This window comes from Haemaphysalis longicornis, unplaced genomic scaffold (assembly GCF_048455015.1).
Source record: "Haemaphysalis longicornis isolate Haplotype H1 unplaced genomic scaffold, Haemaphysalis longicornis Haplotype H1 scaffold_6, whole genome shotgun sequence".
NCBI classification, from domain to species: domain Eukaryota; kingdom Metazoa; phylum Arthropoda; class Arachnida; order Ixodida; family Ixodidae; genus Haemaphysalis; species Haemaphysalis longicornis.
Window position 1 is genome coordinate 157,610,282 of NW_027526407.1, and position 18,365 is coordinate 157,628,646.

At 47.1% G+C, this 18,365-nt stretch overlaps 1 protein-coding gene across 1 annotated transcript in view; it reads left to right on the forward strand.

The window, feature by feature from the left end:
• Positions 1-18,365, forward strand: part of LOC144141227 (synaptotagmin-5-like) — a 106,775-nt gene that overhangs the window by 62,377 nt on the left and 26,033 nt on the right. The window contains exon 6 of the mRNA XM_077672783.1: positions 17,442-17,562. Coding sequence (XP_077528909.1) covers positions 17,442-17,562 — 121 coding nt within the window. The remainder of the gene's footprint in view (positions 1-17,441; positions 17,563-18,365) is intronic.

Sequence of the window (18,365 nt, forward strand, 5' to 3'; positions counted from 1 at the left end):
GCCTTCCTGTGCTCCCACGATGCTAGTGGTCGTTGTGCCATAGATTCTCCGATTTCGTTGTTCCAACAGCTTCTTGGCTTTGTTTTTACTTTTACGTAGCTGTATTCCTTACTTTTTCTTGGATAGGGCCTTTTATTTCACAGTCTTTTGTAGGCTGTGTCTTAACATGCAGTTCTTGCTATCTGCGTATTGCTTAATTTCAAGCCATAAAAATCCGTTTTGATGTTTGGGATTTCATCTTCCATTTTTCCAAATGTCAAAGTAATGTACTTATGTCCCATTCCTCAGCTCCGGAAAAATATTCCGCCTACTTCCATTACACTAAACATTTATACACTCCTTCCGTAATGGACCGCCTTTCCCCTCGTTCCCAGGTAACTTGACCCTCACATTTATTCCCTTTGTTCACTATTGTGAGATTAAGATCTTCCCACACGACTCGAACTGTGCACACTGTGTAAATTGTGTCCTTCCCTTTCTTTCCCTCCTCCCCAATTCGTACTCTCCTGCAGGGCCTACCGTTTTTACATCGTGTTTTACTCACTCACATATATCGTACGAGTCCAGGTATTGCAATCTGTCCAGGTCCACCTCTTCCACTAGAATCACCTCTTCCGGTTTCCTAACTTTGTCACTCTTTTCCCTGAGGTCAGGATCCTCGTGTGACCAAAGATAGGCGGCAGTCTCACTTTCTCCGCTATCGTGCCCGGGCACGATGTTATTAAACAGGGAACCAATTGCACTGAGTAAACTAAAACTCCGAGGAACACATGTGCGTTAAGGGCACGGTAGCGGGGAAGCACGCCGACCCCTTTCCTTTGCTGGTACCTCCAGTTGCATAACGGTAACGCATAACTGCCTTGCCCCATGCAAATATGCAATACCCGTGGGTCTTCTAAATCTCGAAGAAAATTTACGGTAATGGCATACACTTGGGTTCATGTCTTTTTCTAGTTGACTGTGAACCTGTAGCCATTTTTCCCGTTATCTGCCACCGTGCATGTTATGTAGCCAACCTGAGCCACTGCTCCCCTATTCTGTCGGTTATTGCTTCTCCGACGTTTCATAAAGCTTTGGTCATCATCATCATCATCATTTAGTGTACCCTAAAGGCACCTTGCGGGGCATTACATAAGGGGGGCAGGTTGTTCCAGTCTTCAATGGCTGTAGGTAAAAAGGATTTATTGAAAGTGTTGGTTGAACCATGTAAGCGCTGTAAACATAGAGAGTTAAAGAGGCGGCGCGATGAACGTGCGGGAGGGAGAAGAACGGTATTGCGTTGTGACGGGAAATTATAGTGCAGTTTGTGTAGAAGGCAGAGCCGAGTGACGTTGCAGCGAATTTCTAGGGGAGGGAAGTTGCGGCATAGTTTAATAGTGGTGATACGTAAGCGAGGACTGTATTGTGAGGTGATAATAATGGCAGAGCGAATTTGAATTGCTTCTAATGCGTAGATTAGGTAATTTTGGTGAGGGTTCCAAATAGCAGACGCATATTCAAGTTTAGTACGCGTGAAGGTTTCGTAAGCTAATTTTCGGATTTGCGGTAGGCAGGACGTACGGGATCTTTTGATGTCGCCAAGTGATTTTGCTGAAGCGGTGACTAGTTGTTCTATGTGATCGGACCATGTTAGTTTACTTGATATTATTACGCCAAGATAACGATACGAGTCGACCTGGGTTAAGGGTTGGAAGTTTACAGAATACTGGAAGGAATAGTTAGTGCGCTTGCGCGAAACGTGCGTGAATTTACATTTGTTTGCATTAAGTTGCATTAGCCACCGCGAACAGCATTTATGTATGGTAGACAAGTCATTCTGCAGTGAAATTTGGTCAGTGAAATATGAAATGCGACGGTAAAGCACACAATCGTGTGCGAAAAGGCGGATGGTAGATGAAATTTTGTCTGGGATATCAATAATAAAGATTATAAACAAAAGAGGCCCAAGAACGGAACCTTGCGGTACACCGGAAACTACATCAACACGGGTTGATTCATTATTCGCGACTACAGTAAACTGAACACGACCGGTTAGAAATTTTTTAATCCAAGATAGGGCTAAGGGGTCAATGCTGAGACAAGAAAGTTTGCTTATTAGACGCCGGTGGGGAACACGGTTGAAAGCTTTGGAAAAGTCGAGGTATATTACATCTGTTTGAAAAGAAGAGTCCAGGTTAAAATGAAGATCAATAGAAAATTCGTACAGCTGTGTCTCGCACGACAGCCCACGCCGGAACCTGTGCTGGTTAGAAAAAAAGAAGGAATTTCGGTCCAGATGAGTTGCGATGTGGGAGTAGATTACGTGTTCTAGCAGCTTGCAGGTAATGCATGTTAACGAAATAAGACGATAGTTTGAGGGGTCTGAACGGTTTCCTGATTTGGGCACGGGGGTGACTTTACTTATTTTCCAGTCTTTTGGAATAAAAGCAGTGTCAAGAGATTGGTTAAAAATGAATTGTAGGATAAGACTGGATATTACTTTTGTGCTTTTCAGAATTTTAGCGGGTATATTGTCTGGGCCAGGGGCACTCGAGAATTTAAGGTTGTCGATTAGTTTCGCAATTCCTTCTCTTGTAAGAAAAATGCGTGGCATCTGCGGGAAGTCTCTGGACGGCAACGATGGAATATCGGTAGTGGGTTCATGCGTGAATATAGATGAAAAATGGGAATTCATGATTTCGGCGGAGTCAGTGGCGGAAACGGCCGAGCTATCGGGATTAGTAAAGGGAAAGTTTTGAGCAGCGCATGTTTTTAGGAGCCAAATACTTCCAAAATTTTTGTGGGTTGTCGCGCAGGATGCCGAGGAGATCATCACCAAAAATTACCTTTTTCTATTCTTTAACAGTGAAGTGTACTCGCGCAAGCATGTGCGATACTTTTCCCATTTACCGCGGGATTTTGATAATTTAGCTTCTCTGAAGGGGCGTTTTTTCTTTTTTGACAGCCTTCTGAGAGAATTAGAGTACCATGGTCTTTCGGCATCTCCGCGAATACAGATTAGTGGTACATGTCTGTCAATTAGGGACAGCAATTTGTTTTTGAATAACACCCAGTTTTTTTTCGACTGTTCTCGGAGCAGCAGAATGGAAAAACGTTTTATAGAAATCCGCTAGTTCTTTATTAATTTTGGAAAAATTGGCTTTGTTATAATCGCGGATGTACTTATTGAGAGGTTGCCGGGGAGGAATAGGAATGGAATGGCCAAATAATAAAATCTTTTGGTCACTGATACCATCGACGCATTGAATTGAGTTTACAAGATCGGGAGTTGAGACCAAAACTAAATCGAGTATGTTGGCACCACGAGTAGGTGCCAACATACTTGTAACCATTTGTAACCAATACTCGTAACCAACGTAACCATTTGGGCAAAATTAAACGTAAGGACAAATCAAGGAAGTTTTTTCAAAGGCGTGAGTGAGCGGCCAGGTTAACCCAATCAATGCGTGGGAAATTGAAGTGGCCACACAACAAGAAGTTCAAACGGGGAAAGCGAGAAGTTAAGTGTAAGACAATAGAGTAGAGTTCTTGAGTGAAATTATCGTCAGAGTCGGGGGCTCGATAACATGTCTTTCCGGTCTCGGGAGAGACGTCGCTTATCGCAAGCCCCGTTCTCTGAATTTCTATTCCCATTTTTCTTTGCTTCATATTTTTGACCTCGCCTGCTATCGCCTAGTCCCTCCCTAAGGAAAGTTCCAGACTTCGCAGCTAGTCGGCGCCTTCCCCTTGCAAGTCGCTTACCGTCCTATGAAAAGTTTTTAAGAAAGGCCTGCTCCCGGGCTGCATGGTGCTGCTAGGGTGCTTCAGCGGATGGCGCCGCCCGTGGCAAAATGCTCGTCAGCGCTGGCGCATTCCTCCCGCCGTCGTTCTGCTTTTTCATATCGCCGAGGCTTAACAATGGAGAGAGAGAGAGAGAGAGAGAGAGAGAGAGAGAGAGAGAGAGAGAGAGAGAGAGAGAGAGAGAGAGAGAGAGAGAGAGAGAGAGAGAGAGAGAGAGAGAGAGAGAGAGAGAGAGAGAGAGAGAAACTTTAATCGCAGTTGAAGTGTATTTGTGGACGAGGTCCTCAGTCGAAGACTCCGTTGGTACGGCCGGCTGTCTTCGCCCTTTCCGCTAGCAAAAGCGGCGTTTCAGGGCAGGAGCTGGCCAGCGTACTCTCCCACTGCTCGCGAGAAGGGTTGGGGATGAGGGGAAGACCTGGGTTTAGTTGGAATTCCCAGACAATATGGTATTCAATATGGAATTCCTAGACAATATGGCCTGGGGCTTGGCAATAGGTACATAGAGAACCATAGAGGGTAGGGTGGATGGCGTGTAGTCTTGTTGGGTGTGGGTACGTATTTGTTTGCAGTTGTATCAGGATGGCTTCCTGTTCTTTCGTGGCCTGATCGGTGACTGGTGGACAGAGTGGTCTCGCTAGTCGGTAATGTTGGGTGATATCGGTGAATTTGAGGAGCGGTTGCCAGGTTCGCTCCGACTCTTCTTGCGATGCCCGGTGCGCGAGTTCTCGGGCCAGGACGTGTGCCGTCTGGTTGCCGCGAAGAGCAGAGTGGGCCGGGGTCCAAATGACTGGGACCTGCTTCTGTGGTGGTCGTTCAAGGAGAACCCGTAGCGCTTGTCTTGAAACCCTACCTGCTTCGTAGCGTGGAGGCGCTAGCAGGAAGTGCCAGGGCTTGTTTGTACGCCTTTCTAAGAAGGACGTCTAGCTTTTCGCGCTCCGATGCCCCTAAAACCGCACAAGGAGCCACGTAAACGATTCTGGAGACGACGAAGGCCTGCACAAAACGGACCATGTCGTTTTCTTTTAGTCCATGGCTCCTGTTTGCTACCCTACCCAGCATCCGAACAATTTGAGCCGTGGTTTCTTAAAGTCTGTTGAGAAGTAGGGTGTTCTTGCAGTTTTTCTGATGCGCCATTCCTAATACCTTGATTGAGGATTTCGGTTTGATGAGTATGCCGTCGAGCCAAATTTTGATGCTGTCTGAAGGGTCCCGGTGGCATTTTTGTACTATTATCAGTTCTGACTTCTGCGGGGCACACGTTAAACCACATCGGCTGGCGTAGGTGCGCATGACGTCCGCTGCCGTTTGTAGGCTGTCTTGCATAACGCCGGGAGAACCTTTGGCAATCCAGATCGTTATATCGTCCGCATACAGGGTATGCTTAATGTTGGGGATTTTCTCTAATTTTCGCGGAATGAAAAGTAGAGGCGATAAAACTCTTCTCTTGTTCTCTCTTGTTCTCTTGTTCTCTCATAACTTAACATGTTCTCTCATAACTTAACACAGATTGTAAAAGAAAATACGCGAGTAACTGCTAATTCAGAAACATTGCTTGATTTAGTGTTCCTATCACGCAGAGTGACACATAGTACTTTATCGGTTGAAGAGGGAATATCGGACCACAAGCTGATAACTGTTAATATCCAACTAGACGCAAAGCCGCAGAAGCGGCCATTTATCCCGGTTCAGATTAAAAATTTTGCACGGGCCGATGACACGTCTATACTTGATTATCTAGAACTGTCCCTTCATGAGTTTGAACTTGCTTCTGTCTCAGAATCTGTAGAAGAGTTATGGCAACGTTTCAAAAGCATTGTAAAGCATTGCACGGATAAATTTGTTCCAACTCGTAAAAAGAAAACGAAACAGCGTAGTCCGTGGATAACCCGGGAGATCGTCCATATCCAACGAAAAATAAAACGCATGCGGAAAAACAAAACCAACTCAGTAGCAATCGTACATTTGCGTGGTCAGTTAAAGACGGCATTAAAAGAATCCAAACGAAAGTTTTATACCGAAACCCTTGCTGACTTCATTAAGTGTTCCCCTCAAAAAGTTTGGCTTCACTTGAGAAATAAAAAAGAAGAAATTGAACAGATAAAAATTGGATCCGAAACAGTGAGGCAAAAACTGCAGATAGCCAATTCTTTCAACCAGTTCTTTCAGTCGGTCTTCACTAGAGATGAAACCGATCAGGTGGACGCTGACCAGGCTTGCTTGCGCGCCTGCGCAATGGAGCCCTTTTCTATTATGCAGGAAGGGGTGTTCAGTCACTTGCTAGGGCTTGACACTAAAAAAGCAAACGGACCAGATGAAATTCCCAGTGAATTCTTACGACGGTATGCCGAATGGTCGTCCTTTTATTTAACAATCATTTTCAGAAAATCTCTGCAAACGTCCTCATTACCGCAAGACTGGCGCACTGCGATTGTAAAGCCTATATACAAAGCTGGCAATCGGCTTCATGTGAACAATTATCGCCCCATTTCACTGACCTCTGTGTGTTGCAAAATCATAGAACATTTCATAGCAAGGCACATTATTATTTTTCTTGAGTCAAAAGAGTTTTTTTATCTCCATCAACACGGATTCAGGAAGGCGTTGTAAACTGTTACTCAACTGATAGAAACAGTTCATGATTTTTATTTATCTCTCGAAGCTCGACAACAAATAGACGTCATTTGTGTAGATTTCGCCAAGGCGTTTGATAAGGTTCCTCATAACAAATTAATTTTTAAGCTTCAGCAACTAGGACTTAGCTCAGATATACTAAATTGGATAGCCGCGTATTTAAAGAACCGTCAACAAAAAGTACGTGTAGATGATTGCACATCTAGTTCATTGGAAGTAGTGTCCGGTGTCCCACAGGGGTCTGTTCTGGGTCCTTTGTTGTTTTTAATTTTTATAAATGATATTTCCGCAGTTGTCGAAAGCCCGGTTAAAATCAAACTTTTTGCAGACGATTGTTTAATTTACGCTCCTGTAACTAACACAAACGACCAAATCAAAATTAATCGCTGTCTGCAAGCCTTGCATAATTGGTGCGCCCAGTGGGGGATGGAAATTAACTTTTCAAAGACTACGTTCACCCATATAACCAAGAAGAAATCTGTACTCGCATATCATTATAAAATCGGAAATAACTTTCTTACCAGAACACACAGCTTTAAATACCTGGGGGTGACTATTACCAGCGATTTGGGGTGGCACACTCATGTTGAGGAGGTGTGTTCAAAGGCCTACAGAAAGTTGTTTTACTTGAGGAAAAAACTCGAACATGCCCCTAGAGATGTCAAATTACTTTCATATAAGACATTTGTTCGCCCTATTTTGGAGTATGCGTCTTCTGTATGGAGTCCTCATCAGCAGTCACTGAGAGATAAACTAGAAAAAATTCAAAGGGTAGCAGTGCGCTTCATTTGCTCGCGGTACCGGAGGACAGAATCCGTCACGAATCTGTTAAAATCATGTACGCTAGAACCCCTGCAAGTGCGCCGCGAAAAGCAAAGGTTAAAACTCCTGTTTCAAATTATAAGAGGCGAAATGAAAATAAATAAAGACACATCCATACAACCTGCACCCAAACGAGGAGCTCGGTTGAACCATAGTCACCCATTCAGGCCTTATTGGGCGCGTCTAGATGGCTTTAAGAATTCTTTTTTTCCTTATAGCATAGAAGTGTGGAATAGACTTCCAGAGTACGCGGTTACTAGTTCAAATGTCAAAGCGTTTGAGTGTTCGCTAGAATTGTACTACCGGCAGCACGAAACATAATGTCTGTTTTGTCATTGTGTATTGTTTTTTTTTGTTTGTATTCCTCCCTGTAATGACCCTCAAGTGAGGGTTACAGTATCAATAAATAAATAAATAAACTCCCTTTTGTGGTGTACCACGACTGCCACACTTTATGGGGGAAGACTGGATGTCGCCAGTTTTAATGATCGCAGTTCTATCGGACAGAAAATTCCTGATGAAGGAGTACGTCTTTTCCCCGCAAACCAGGTTGCCAAGATTTGTGAGGATTGCTTCGTGTGTTACATTGTCGAACGCACCCTTTAAGTTTAAAGCCAGGATCGCTTTGGGTGTGATGCGACTGGCTGCCTCAAATATGTCCTTCTTCAGCTGCAGTAGTACGTCCTGAGCTGAGAGGTGCGGGCGGAACCCGAACATCGAGTGAGGCATTTGGTCCGTCGTTTCAAGAAACTTTTGTACACGGTTAAGAACGACGTGTTCCATAAGCTTTCCGATGGACGAAGTGCGGGATATGGGGCGAAGGTTATCCGTGCAAGGTGTTTTGCCTGGTTTTGGAAGGAGACAAATTTCTGCTTCTTTCCAGGCCGGTGGCACCGCCCCCGTCACCCAACACTCGTTCATGTAGGTGGTCAAAGTCTCCACGGAGCCGTCATCCAGGATTGTTAGGGCCTTTTTCGACACGGGGTCCATGCCAGGGGACGTGTTCTGGTGGATATTAAGCAAAGCCGCCCTCACTTCGGCTGATGTTATTGGACTATCGAGATCTGCATTGGGACGTCCCCCGTACTCTGGCAACTGCACCCTGGGTGTAGGCGGAAAATATCTCGCCTGTAGCTCCCTTAAGAGGTCTTCTTGCATGCCAGGAAATTTGTGATTGATGGCTTGCATCGTCTTACTGGTTTCACTCCGACGTTTAGTACGGTTGATTAGGTAGCGGAGGATGTTCCACGTCTTGGATGTACGTAGTCTTCCTTGAAGAGAATCGCACACCTGAAGCCAGTTCTGTCTGCAGAGCTCGGCCACGTACGCTGACGCCTCTTTGTTGAGCAAAGCTATTCGTTTTCCGAGTCTCTTGTGCCTTTGCGCCCTCCATCTGCGAAGAAGGCTTCGCTTTGCCTCCAATAAATGAAGCAGATGAGGGTCGACCGCTGGAATGTCATCGGAGAGGCTGAGTTTCTTCGTGTAGTGCGTGAGTTTTTCCACGAGTGTGTCCGCCTAGTGACTTCTATCTTTTCTTCTGTTTTACCTCTTCTATTGGAGCGTAGTGCTTGCCAATTAGTAAGTTTTGCTACCGTGATGACCCTACGGAACTGAGGCCCTAGAGTTTTTGTCTGTAGTAGTATATGATCACTCCCGATGTTGTCCCCCGTATTGCTCCAGGTGGCGTTTGGGGCGTGTGCAACGAGCGTAAGGTCAGGGCGAGTATCCCGGGCTGTGCTCGTGTCTATACGAGTTGGGGCACTTGGCTGCATGAGGAGGGTGAGGTTTTCCTTATCTATTATTTTCGACGGGTCTTTGCCCCGTTTGGTGACGTACGTGTATCCCCATACAGAGTGAGGAGCGTTAAAGTAACCCACAACGATGAATCGGTTGTAACCTGCCAGGCACTTTGATTGTCGTATCATGTCTGCCAATCCCGGCGCTTTGCTTTTGGGGCGACAGTAAATGTTAAGTATGAACAGGCTGCTCGTACATTTGAGTTTTTGCGAAACCAATTCTGTAAGGACGCAATCACGGGGGTTAAAGATAGCTGGTGGTAGATGGCGGTAATGTTTTTCTTAAAGTGCACACGTCTCTGCCTTCCTGCGTTGTCTGTGGAATATAACCCGGAAGTTTCGCAACCACCGTTGACTCTTTAATTGCTATTACGTACGGGGGTTCTTGTTGATGAGCAATATCCTGTTAAAGGTCGCCTAACTTATTTTTGAATCCCCTGCAATTCCACTGCCAAAGGACAGTGGCAGAGCACGCAATATATTTAGGACTAGTGGTCATGGCTGGTGGGAAGTCGGTAGTCGTTTGATTTAATACCGGTCGTTGATATGGCTTTTCTCTGGGGGCAAGACGGCCAGGGAGGGGTGTAGTCAGGGTTTCCAGACTTTCCACGCTATGTTGACTATTATGTACCTGCGCCGACAGCTGATTAAGTTGGGCGGCGATGGCTTGGAGTTGGTTTAGTATGGGAGCAGTAACATCACCAAGGCTAGCATTTAATGTTTCTATGGTGACAGACTGGGGGTTTGTCTCCATCGTGTCTCCTTCCTGATTCTCTATTTTGCGTTTCTTTTCGATTGTTGGCTGTTGGTCTTGTGGGGGAATGCTTGGAGGTGGGGGTGTTTTTAGATGCAAAGCATCTTTTTCTAGGGGCTATGTGCGGCATCCTCCCGTTATCCGCACCTCTCCCCCTACAGTTAAAAAAACGAAATAGTTATCGGCGCCCGGTTTCGATCCTACGACTCTCTGGCCGCAACGGGAGGTACGTGGTGCTCTTCCCACTACGCTACGAAACCGGGGCAGGAGCAAGTGCTACGAACGCGCCTTATGTCCTTGACTCATTCAAACTACGTCAAGAAGCTACTGATACAATGAAGGCACGCGAAGCTGAACGTCAACGGAAACGACTGAACTGAAAACTTTAGAGGAGGATGCTGAATTTCCCGTGGGAAAGGTGTGGCGGGAAGCGCCACGCGCCTTGCAGCTCAACCAGCCCCGTCCGCAGCGCCTCTGAGGCTGATTGTGGCAGGACGCCCCTAGGGATTGGCCAACCAAAGAATCCATCACGAGATAGCTTCGCGTTCAACCACCGTCGTCATCTTCCCGTAGGGGAAGCGATGAAGAAGGAGAAGAATACAAAGCTGCGAAGAGGAGGGCTTGTACGTTGCTCTCGCCGCGTCCGCAGCACCTCTGATAATGATTGTGGCAGGATGCCCCTAGGGATTGGCCAACCAAGGAATCCATCACGAGATAGGTTCGCGTTCAACCACTGCCGTCATCTTCTCGTAAGGGAACCGCCGAAGAAGAAGAAGACAAAGCTGCGAAGAGGAGGGCGTGTACATTTCTCTCAGCCGGTGCACCAATGTCAACGACCTTTACCTCACCAACGCTGACGGAGACTACCGATTCTACCACAGAGACGACAACATCGGCACGAACATGATGGACGAGTTCCGGCGCCTCGAGAACCATCGCCTACTCACCGTAACATAACAGTACTTGCGTGCCTTTGCCACCGGTGTGACCCGGAGGCGGAATTCCCTCTGGCGCTAGTAAACACCAGATCACTCAACATAACGGCAACACAATGGAACCACACGGAACCGCCACGATGCTTTGCATCCTCATCAGGGTTCCCCACGTAAAGATGGTGTTATTTTTATTCTTCAGAAGTTACCTCTCTGTCTGCAGAAATATGTTGTGTGAGAGTGTTAATGGTCTTAGTCTGTTTGGCCATGAACTTCTTGAGCGTTTTTGTTTCTGTACTTAGTGTTTGAACTTCTGTCTGGAGCTTGGTACACTCAATACATTGCTGAGGAGGGGATGGGGGCGAGCAGCGGGAGATAACTGAAGCCCAGCTCACCCGGTTCTGCTTCTCTCCTTTCGCTTGCTGCTTGGCTGGTGGCTTGCGTTTGGAGCGGGATCTGGACTCTGACCGCGATCGAGATCTCAACTGGGAGCTGCAACTTGATGAGTTCTTGAACAGAACCGTTGACTGGCGGGAATGGGACCTGGACCGGCCTTCACTTGGAGTTCTGCCGCGGGAGGGCGTCCGCTTTCTCACTGACGTCTTCATCGTAGATCCGGAATGATGCTGCGAGATGCTCCTTCTCTGACTGGCATTGCGCCTCGTTTACGAGCGAGATTGGCGGAAGCGCGAACTACCACCACGGAGTTCAGGGGAGGGAGAGCGGACCTGTCGGGAGGACTACTGCTGATGCAGCTGAGGCTTTCTACGACTAACAGGTGGCAGGTAGCGTTTGGCGCAAAACTCGTCCGCCGTCGGGTGGGTTCCCCGCACAGGATGCACTGGGGGTGGCACTCATGCGTGTCTGTTAGAGAGCCCACATTTTCCGAACCTCGGCGTTTTAGGGGGTTGTGGGCAAACATCCTCCCTGTGAGCGGTCTTGTGGCATTTGTGGCAATAAGGTACCGTTATTTTGTAGAGGTAGCAGGGAACCGGGATACCACTGTAGTTGATATAATAGGAAACGCGTTTGCCGCAGAATGTGATAACCATAGTTTCCGTGTTCCCAAGCCTTCTACATGTTAGAACTTCATAACTTGGATTCTCAATTCATTTAAGGACTGTGTCGGGGGTTGTGTCAAGGTCGATGTTATGAACGACTCCTTTGCAGGAATTGTCTGGAGATGGCGTGTATGACGCAACCTCGTAGGATTTCCCATCAATTGTCAGTTTCTTGATCTCGTTTAGCTTCACAGCTGTAGTTTCACATGGGGTACTCGCGACAAGGACGTTTTGGTCCCCGTCTACGGGCATCTTGATGTTGACTGCTCCAGCTGGCAGCTTTAGTTCAGTGGCTATAGCCATTAGCAATTTTTCTGGGCTCACCCTGGATAGGGGGTGACCATTTCGTGGCCAAAATGCCAGCTCCAGATATTCAACAGGGAGTGGAGGCTGTCGGGGTGGGCTTCTCCGGCGTTTGGGCCAACTCCTGTTGAGCGGTAAGCAGTCACTGGTCCCGTCGGCGCTTGGCGCGGCGGGCAACGAGAATCCAGGGCGCAGTAGCTGTTGCGTCTTCCTCCGAAGGTAGGGTGGCATCTTGGTTGTCGCGGGTTTCCATCTCTTCATCCTCCGAGCCTCCCGTGTGATGACAGGTGGCCTTCTTCGGAGACGGCGCACGATGACGCACTCGCCATCTGGTACGACGTGAATGGAGAAAGCTTTTCCCAAGTATCCCTTATGAACGATTTGCGCACAAATTCAGTAAATGCAAGCCACGATTGGCGTTCAATGCACCAAAATAGGATGTCGGCTAGAACTGCGAGAGCATTTCTAAATCTCACCGTTGCAGCAAAGCAAGCACATTTTTAACGCGGTATTGTTGCCTTCATAGAGTTAGGCGTATCAAATAACGTTTTGCAGCTAAGATCCCCGGCAAAGCCGCCGTAGATGACCGATTCAAGTATGCATGCTATTCTGGTATTCGCAGTTGGGGAAGAAACGCTGGAAGGGGAGGAGCTCATATTTACCCAAAAGGTCAAGTCATGATACTACATAACATCATTACAACACCAGATTTGGCTATCAGTATCCAATTTAGGTGACTTGAGCCGTTTGGCCGTATTTCTTGCCTTCTTAGAATTGTTTCAATTTACGATAATATAATGGCATTCCAGACAAAATTTCATCAATCATCCGCCTGTTCACAGATGACTGAGTATTTTACAGCCGCATTTCAAGTAGCACTGACCAAGATATTTTTCAGAGTTACTTATCTAACATACAAAAATGGTGTTCACGATGGCTTATGCAACTTAATGTAAACAAATGTAAAGTCATGCAATTTTCATGAAAGCGCAGTAACGTTTCCATCCAGTATTCGGTAAACTCCAAATTCGTAACCCTGGCTGAATCATACCGATACTTTGGCGTCGTTATATCGAGCAAACTAACATAATCCGATCCCATACAACTAACCGTCGCCTGGGCCAATTCACTTGCCTATATCAAATGATCCCTAACTTTCTGTCCCCACAAAATTCGAAAACTGGCCATGAAACCTTCACGCGTACTAAACTGGAACATGCATCGGGTATTTGGAGCCCCCACCAAAATTACCTGATTAATTTACTTGTTCAATCTCTCGGCCCGCTGCCTCCTCCGACCACGAAGACGACGAGGCAGTGGTGAAAGAAAGGTGAGCTCGTGCATCGAATCTGGCTGGGCACGGTTCGGAAGCTGGCCACATCGCCAATAAGCAGTTTTCGTACGCCTTGAGTTTCACTTTTCGGCACTGGTGGCTCAACACACTTGAATCAATGCAGAATCGTGCCGCTAGATTTATTGTAGTGTGAGATACACTGGCCGAGGTTGAGCAGTTTCGCGTGGCTCCTGGAGAGCCGTGCTGCGCATGCGTGAGGAGCAGTGACGTCACACGGCGCATTGAACGTTGCTCGCTGCCTGGCGTCTCTCACACACCCCACGCCCCCAGCGTCTTCTCCGACCTCTGTTCCGCACGGGGCGGCCCGGTCCACTTGATGATCATGCGAGTGGTGGCCGGGTGGGCAACCGATGGCTCGTGCGTCGCAGCAACAGCGGCGTGCGCCTGTGGAACCAGCTTAGCTCTGGGGCGATTGGTGACGCTGCGCCGGAGCCGCTTGATAAATATACACGTGTCACATAATTCGTATACCGTGTGTGTGTCATTTAAGCAGCAGTAAGCATAATAATCAAGCTAATCCCAGACAACCAGGAAAGCTAAGAATCCTTAGCTCTCGCCACATACATCCTGGCATAGCCGAGCTAAGCCACTGCTATCTTTTCTTCACAGTACAACCCGCGCTCAAGTAGTACTACTATGGTGGAACCCCGATAATACGACTTTAAAATGACCAAGAAAAAGCGTCGTATGACCGGGGTGTCGTACGAACGGGATGCTGGTAAATGCCAACTTAGTAGACGACCTCACGAGACTGGTGAACTAATAACGTATTTAAACACTATTGTTAGCCGTTTCTGTCGTAATTTGCGAACCTTTATCTGAAATCCCAAGTAAAAAATAAATAAAATAAACGCCTTTGTTGTGCCCCTCTCCGTGGCGTCCGAGCTATCCCGCCAGACAAGCGCTGTGCGCTATACGGCACACGTGCCATCCGGCGCTATTTCTAGCCAGATAAAAGTTTTTTTCCTATCCAAATCTAGCCGGCCAGCCCCGCACCTCGCGCATTCCTTGCGCGCAGACGGACAGTGGGAGGTCCTAAGGTGCTCCGCACCGTTACAGGCAAGGGAGTAGTAAGCCGTTAGACTCTCGGGTACTAACTCACGGTTGTAGCCCAATGGGTAAGAAAACGACTGACACTAACTCTGTCTGGTCAGACACATTCCAGACACATGCTCGAATCCTGCTGGTGCCTGTGTGATTTTTGGCGGTTGTAAATGCTATGCGCATGGACGCGGACGGACATCGTGTGGTACTAAGGTACTCCGCACCTAAAAAAGACGAAATTTCCGTACAGGGTGGAGACGACCTTTAAACGGCCCCGTCCCATCGATTTTGGGCCAAACTGCCAACACATTGATGTTTTCGTTTCCCACAAGACCCAGCCATAGAGTTTCTTAGTAAGTATACTAGAGAGGAAACTGCGCCTTGTAAGCCATGTCGTCGTGGGGATTCATGGGAAGACACCCTTTTTGGCTCGAGCTTGGCATGACAATTGGATTCTTAAGCGGTTTTTGGGATTTGCTTTCTTCACTATGCATTAACACGTTTACGAGCTACAAGGAAGCCGAAATCCTTCCTGTCCTGCGGTAGCCGTGTTCGGTGAAACAGCAGGCAGTGCGTGATCGCATCTGACGTTGCTCGTGCCGCAGTCGAAGGACGCATGACTGAGCCGGTAATATGCCGCCGCGAAATTTGTAGCCGACGAAAAGAAGAAACAAAGCGTACTTCGACGAACACAAGATACGACCACTGGGAAACGACAGATACGGGCGCTTGTATGCGCCCTATCTTGTCATCGTGCACGACTGTTTAACGCCACGTTTTCTTTTTTCTTGTTAAACTAGTTGCGGTCGGTGCACCGGTTCACCACGAAGGTCACGTTTTAATAGGCACGCTCAAAAAACTTTCCAAACTCTTGAAGCAACTTATTATTTGCAATAATGGTAAAATTAATAAAATCAGAGTCTCTAATGAGTTTCCCCCACAAATAGTAACCTTGTTCGTAACTACAACCTTGGGCTGCGGAATATCAGGCGCAAACGTTCCGGCAAAAATACGCTTTACTTCCTTTTTCCTTAGTTTCAAAACAGCCTGTTTTTATTTTCCACTTACATAAGTGCACACTATTCTTCGCGTTTTTGTGGCACTTTGTTTAAATTTGTGGTCACTAAAACGTTTCAATCCAAGCCAATGATGAAAATAAGGCGAGCGCGATGTATAATGGCGGCCCATGACGACACAGACTGCCTTGATGTGAGCCGCACAGACGCTAGCGCCAGATTCCTCTCTAGTGTATATTGTAAGAAACTCTATGGACCCAGCAACACGGAATAGATACGATGCTTCAAAATTAGGGTGTAAACTGTGTTGCAGGGAAAATTAAAGCGTGGTCTTGCTACAGTGACTTGCTGCGGCAGCCAGCGAGTGACCCAGATTGGCGGTGCCAACGTGCGCGGTTCGCCACCCTTATGGAGGACGCGCGTGAATGTAGGCACCCTGCAAAACAAAGAAGCGGAGTCACAACGCTGCTTTGAAAGACACTGATAAGCAGAGGACAGGGGGAAGGGGAGAGAGCGGCGCAAAAGAAACTTGCACGGAGTGGGCGCCTCCTCGCGGTTGGCGCGCTGGCGTACTGCTGCCGCGTGGGGCCATCGGAGGTTACCTCTCGCTCACGAGTACCTGCGTGCTTGCTTGCGTCTGTTCAGCATGATGCGGACCTTTGCACATCAAACAGCGTCAAACGGGGGTTAAGAATAACGGTCGGGACGAGGCGGCCAAGCGGTGTAAAATATGGGGAAAGGCCGGTTTATCCGCGCCATGGCCCGTCGTATGAAGCGGACCGCGTGCACCCGAGCGTCATATCATCGTGGCTTTTAATTGTATTGTTTCTATGGGGAGTTTGCCGGGACCGCAGAGATCCGTCGTAAGAAGCGGGTCGTCGTCAGTTCTGGGGATGTACCAGCGGGGTTCCACTGTATTAAACTACCTGTGAAGCTCCCTGCCCTCGAAATCCGCCGTAAAGTTTCTAGATTCTGCCTTTTACATAAACTATTCTCTAATTTCCCTTCACAACGGAATACAGTCCTCCTCCCTCCTGCGCGCTCATCGCGTCGCTTCTGTAACTCGTTAAGTATACAGCGCCTACATGGGTCAACCAATGCTTTTAACAAACCTTTTTTTACCTACAGCCATAGAAGATTGGAATAACCTGTCTGAAATCATAGTCAACGAACGTGACCCCTTAGTATTCAAACCGTTATTAGATAATTACACCTGCTGTTCGTTTCTTACTTTCTTTTTTTAAATTGTTACCGTTCCTTCATGTATATGTGTATTTGCATATGCTGCTGCCATTTCATCATGAACCTTCCTCACTTGTATGCCTGTACTATTGACCATTGTGGAATTCTGTACTTGCCCTCCCTCTATGATATACGCCGCAATGGACACAAGGGTACAATAAATGATGATGACGATGATGAATAAATGTCTTGACAAGGCATTCGATCCCGACAAGGCAGTACACTCTCCGGGTTGACGCATTTGACAAACTATGTTTACGCATTAAGTGGACTCTGAAGCTTCTGTTTTTGTCTTGCATTGCGTAGACTGGCTGAAATAAACAGCGGGGCATTCCTTTTTGTGGAACCAGTATGAAGAGAAAACAACTTCAGGAGGGCAGTTTTCTGTCTCAGTTTCAGGGTTGAGGTATTGTTTTCCAGCATCACCGAAGTTGGGGAGTCAATGGTCATAGGCTTGTTAAAAATGAACCGCACAGCGCTTCTTTGAAGTCGGTATTTACCTTTTTTACGAAATGAGGCCCACACAACGAACGCCTATTCAAGTTTGAGAAGCATTACAGACCACTGGAGTTGGGGAAGTTATGGGTTTTGCCGCAAAAAACGTAGCTTGCGATTTTCTTGGGGCCTCTTCCTTATTGATCATAAAAATTCGGAGTGCATTCGTAACAGCCGTTTCATGTGGCACTGCACTGCGCTGACGTTGCAGGCAAAGCGCGACTGGCCCGAGTTACTGCTTTCGCTGAGCTACCTGCCTTCAGCGGGTCGGCTCACGGTGGTGGTACTCAAGGCGGCCAACCTGGTGCCCGAGTCGGACAAGGACAAACCGGGTGAGTGAATGGGCATCTTCACGCACGGCCAGGGCTCTGCGTAGAGAAGGCCTGGATGAGTGTGGGAATTTCGAGGCTTCTCGCTAACTTCACCTTCACAGTCATCACCGCCACCAGTTGCTGATTCGACCACGACACTGTCACAGAGGCCAAGGTGTTGTTCTGCAGAGGCCAATGAAGCGGGTTCAATCCCTGCCACCGTGGCTGTTTTTTTACATTGAGGCGAAGAGCGAAAACGCCCGTGTTCCGAGATTTCGGAGCAGGTTAAGGATCTTCAAGTGATCGAAATTAACCCTGAGCCCTTCACTGCGCCGCTCCTAAAATCCCACGTGGAACATATGATACCCCGAAGTTCGAAAATTTTGTTTCTTCAATGAGCTTCGAATTATATATATACATATATATATATATATATATATATAGTCTGTAAAATCAAAACTCACACAGAGCGCGACAAAATAAGGTTAGTAGAGACAAAGACACACGAGAACGACGTAGAAAATAAAAATAAGTTTACTGACGTTTCGAAAAGAAGACTTCCTTTCTTCAGAGTACCTGAAGAAAGGAAGTCCTCTTCCTGAAACGTCAGTAAACCTATTTTTATTGTCTACTTCTTTCTCGGGTGTCTCTGTCTCTACTAACCATATATATATAAATATATATAAATATATATATATATATATATATATATTTAAGAAAGGAAGTCCTGTAGTCCTCTTTTTGAAACGTCAGTAAACTTATTTCTATTTTCTACGTCTTTCTCGTGTGTCTCTGTCTCTACTCACCTTATGTTTCGTGCTCTG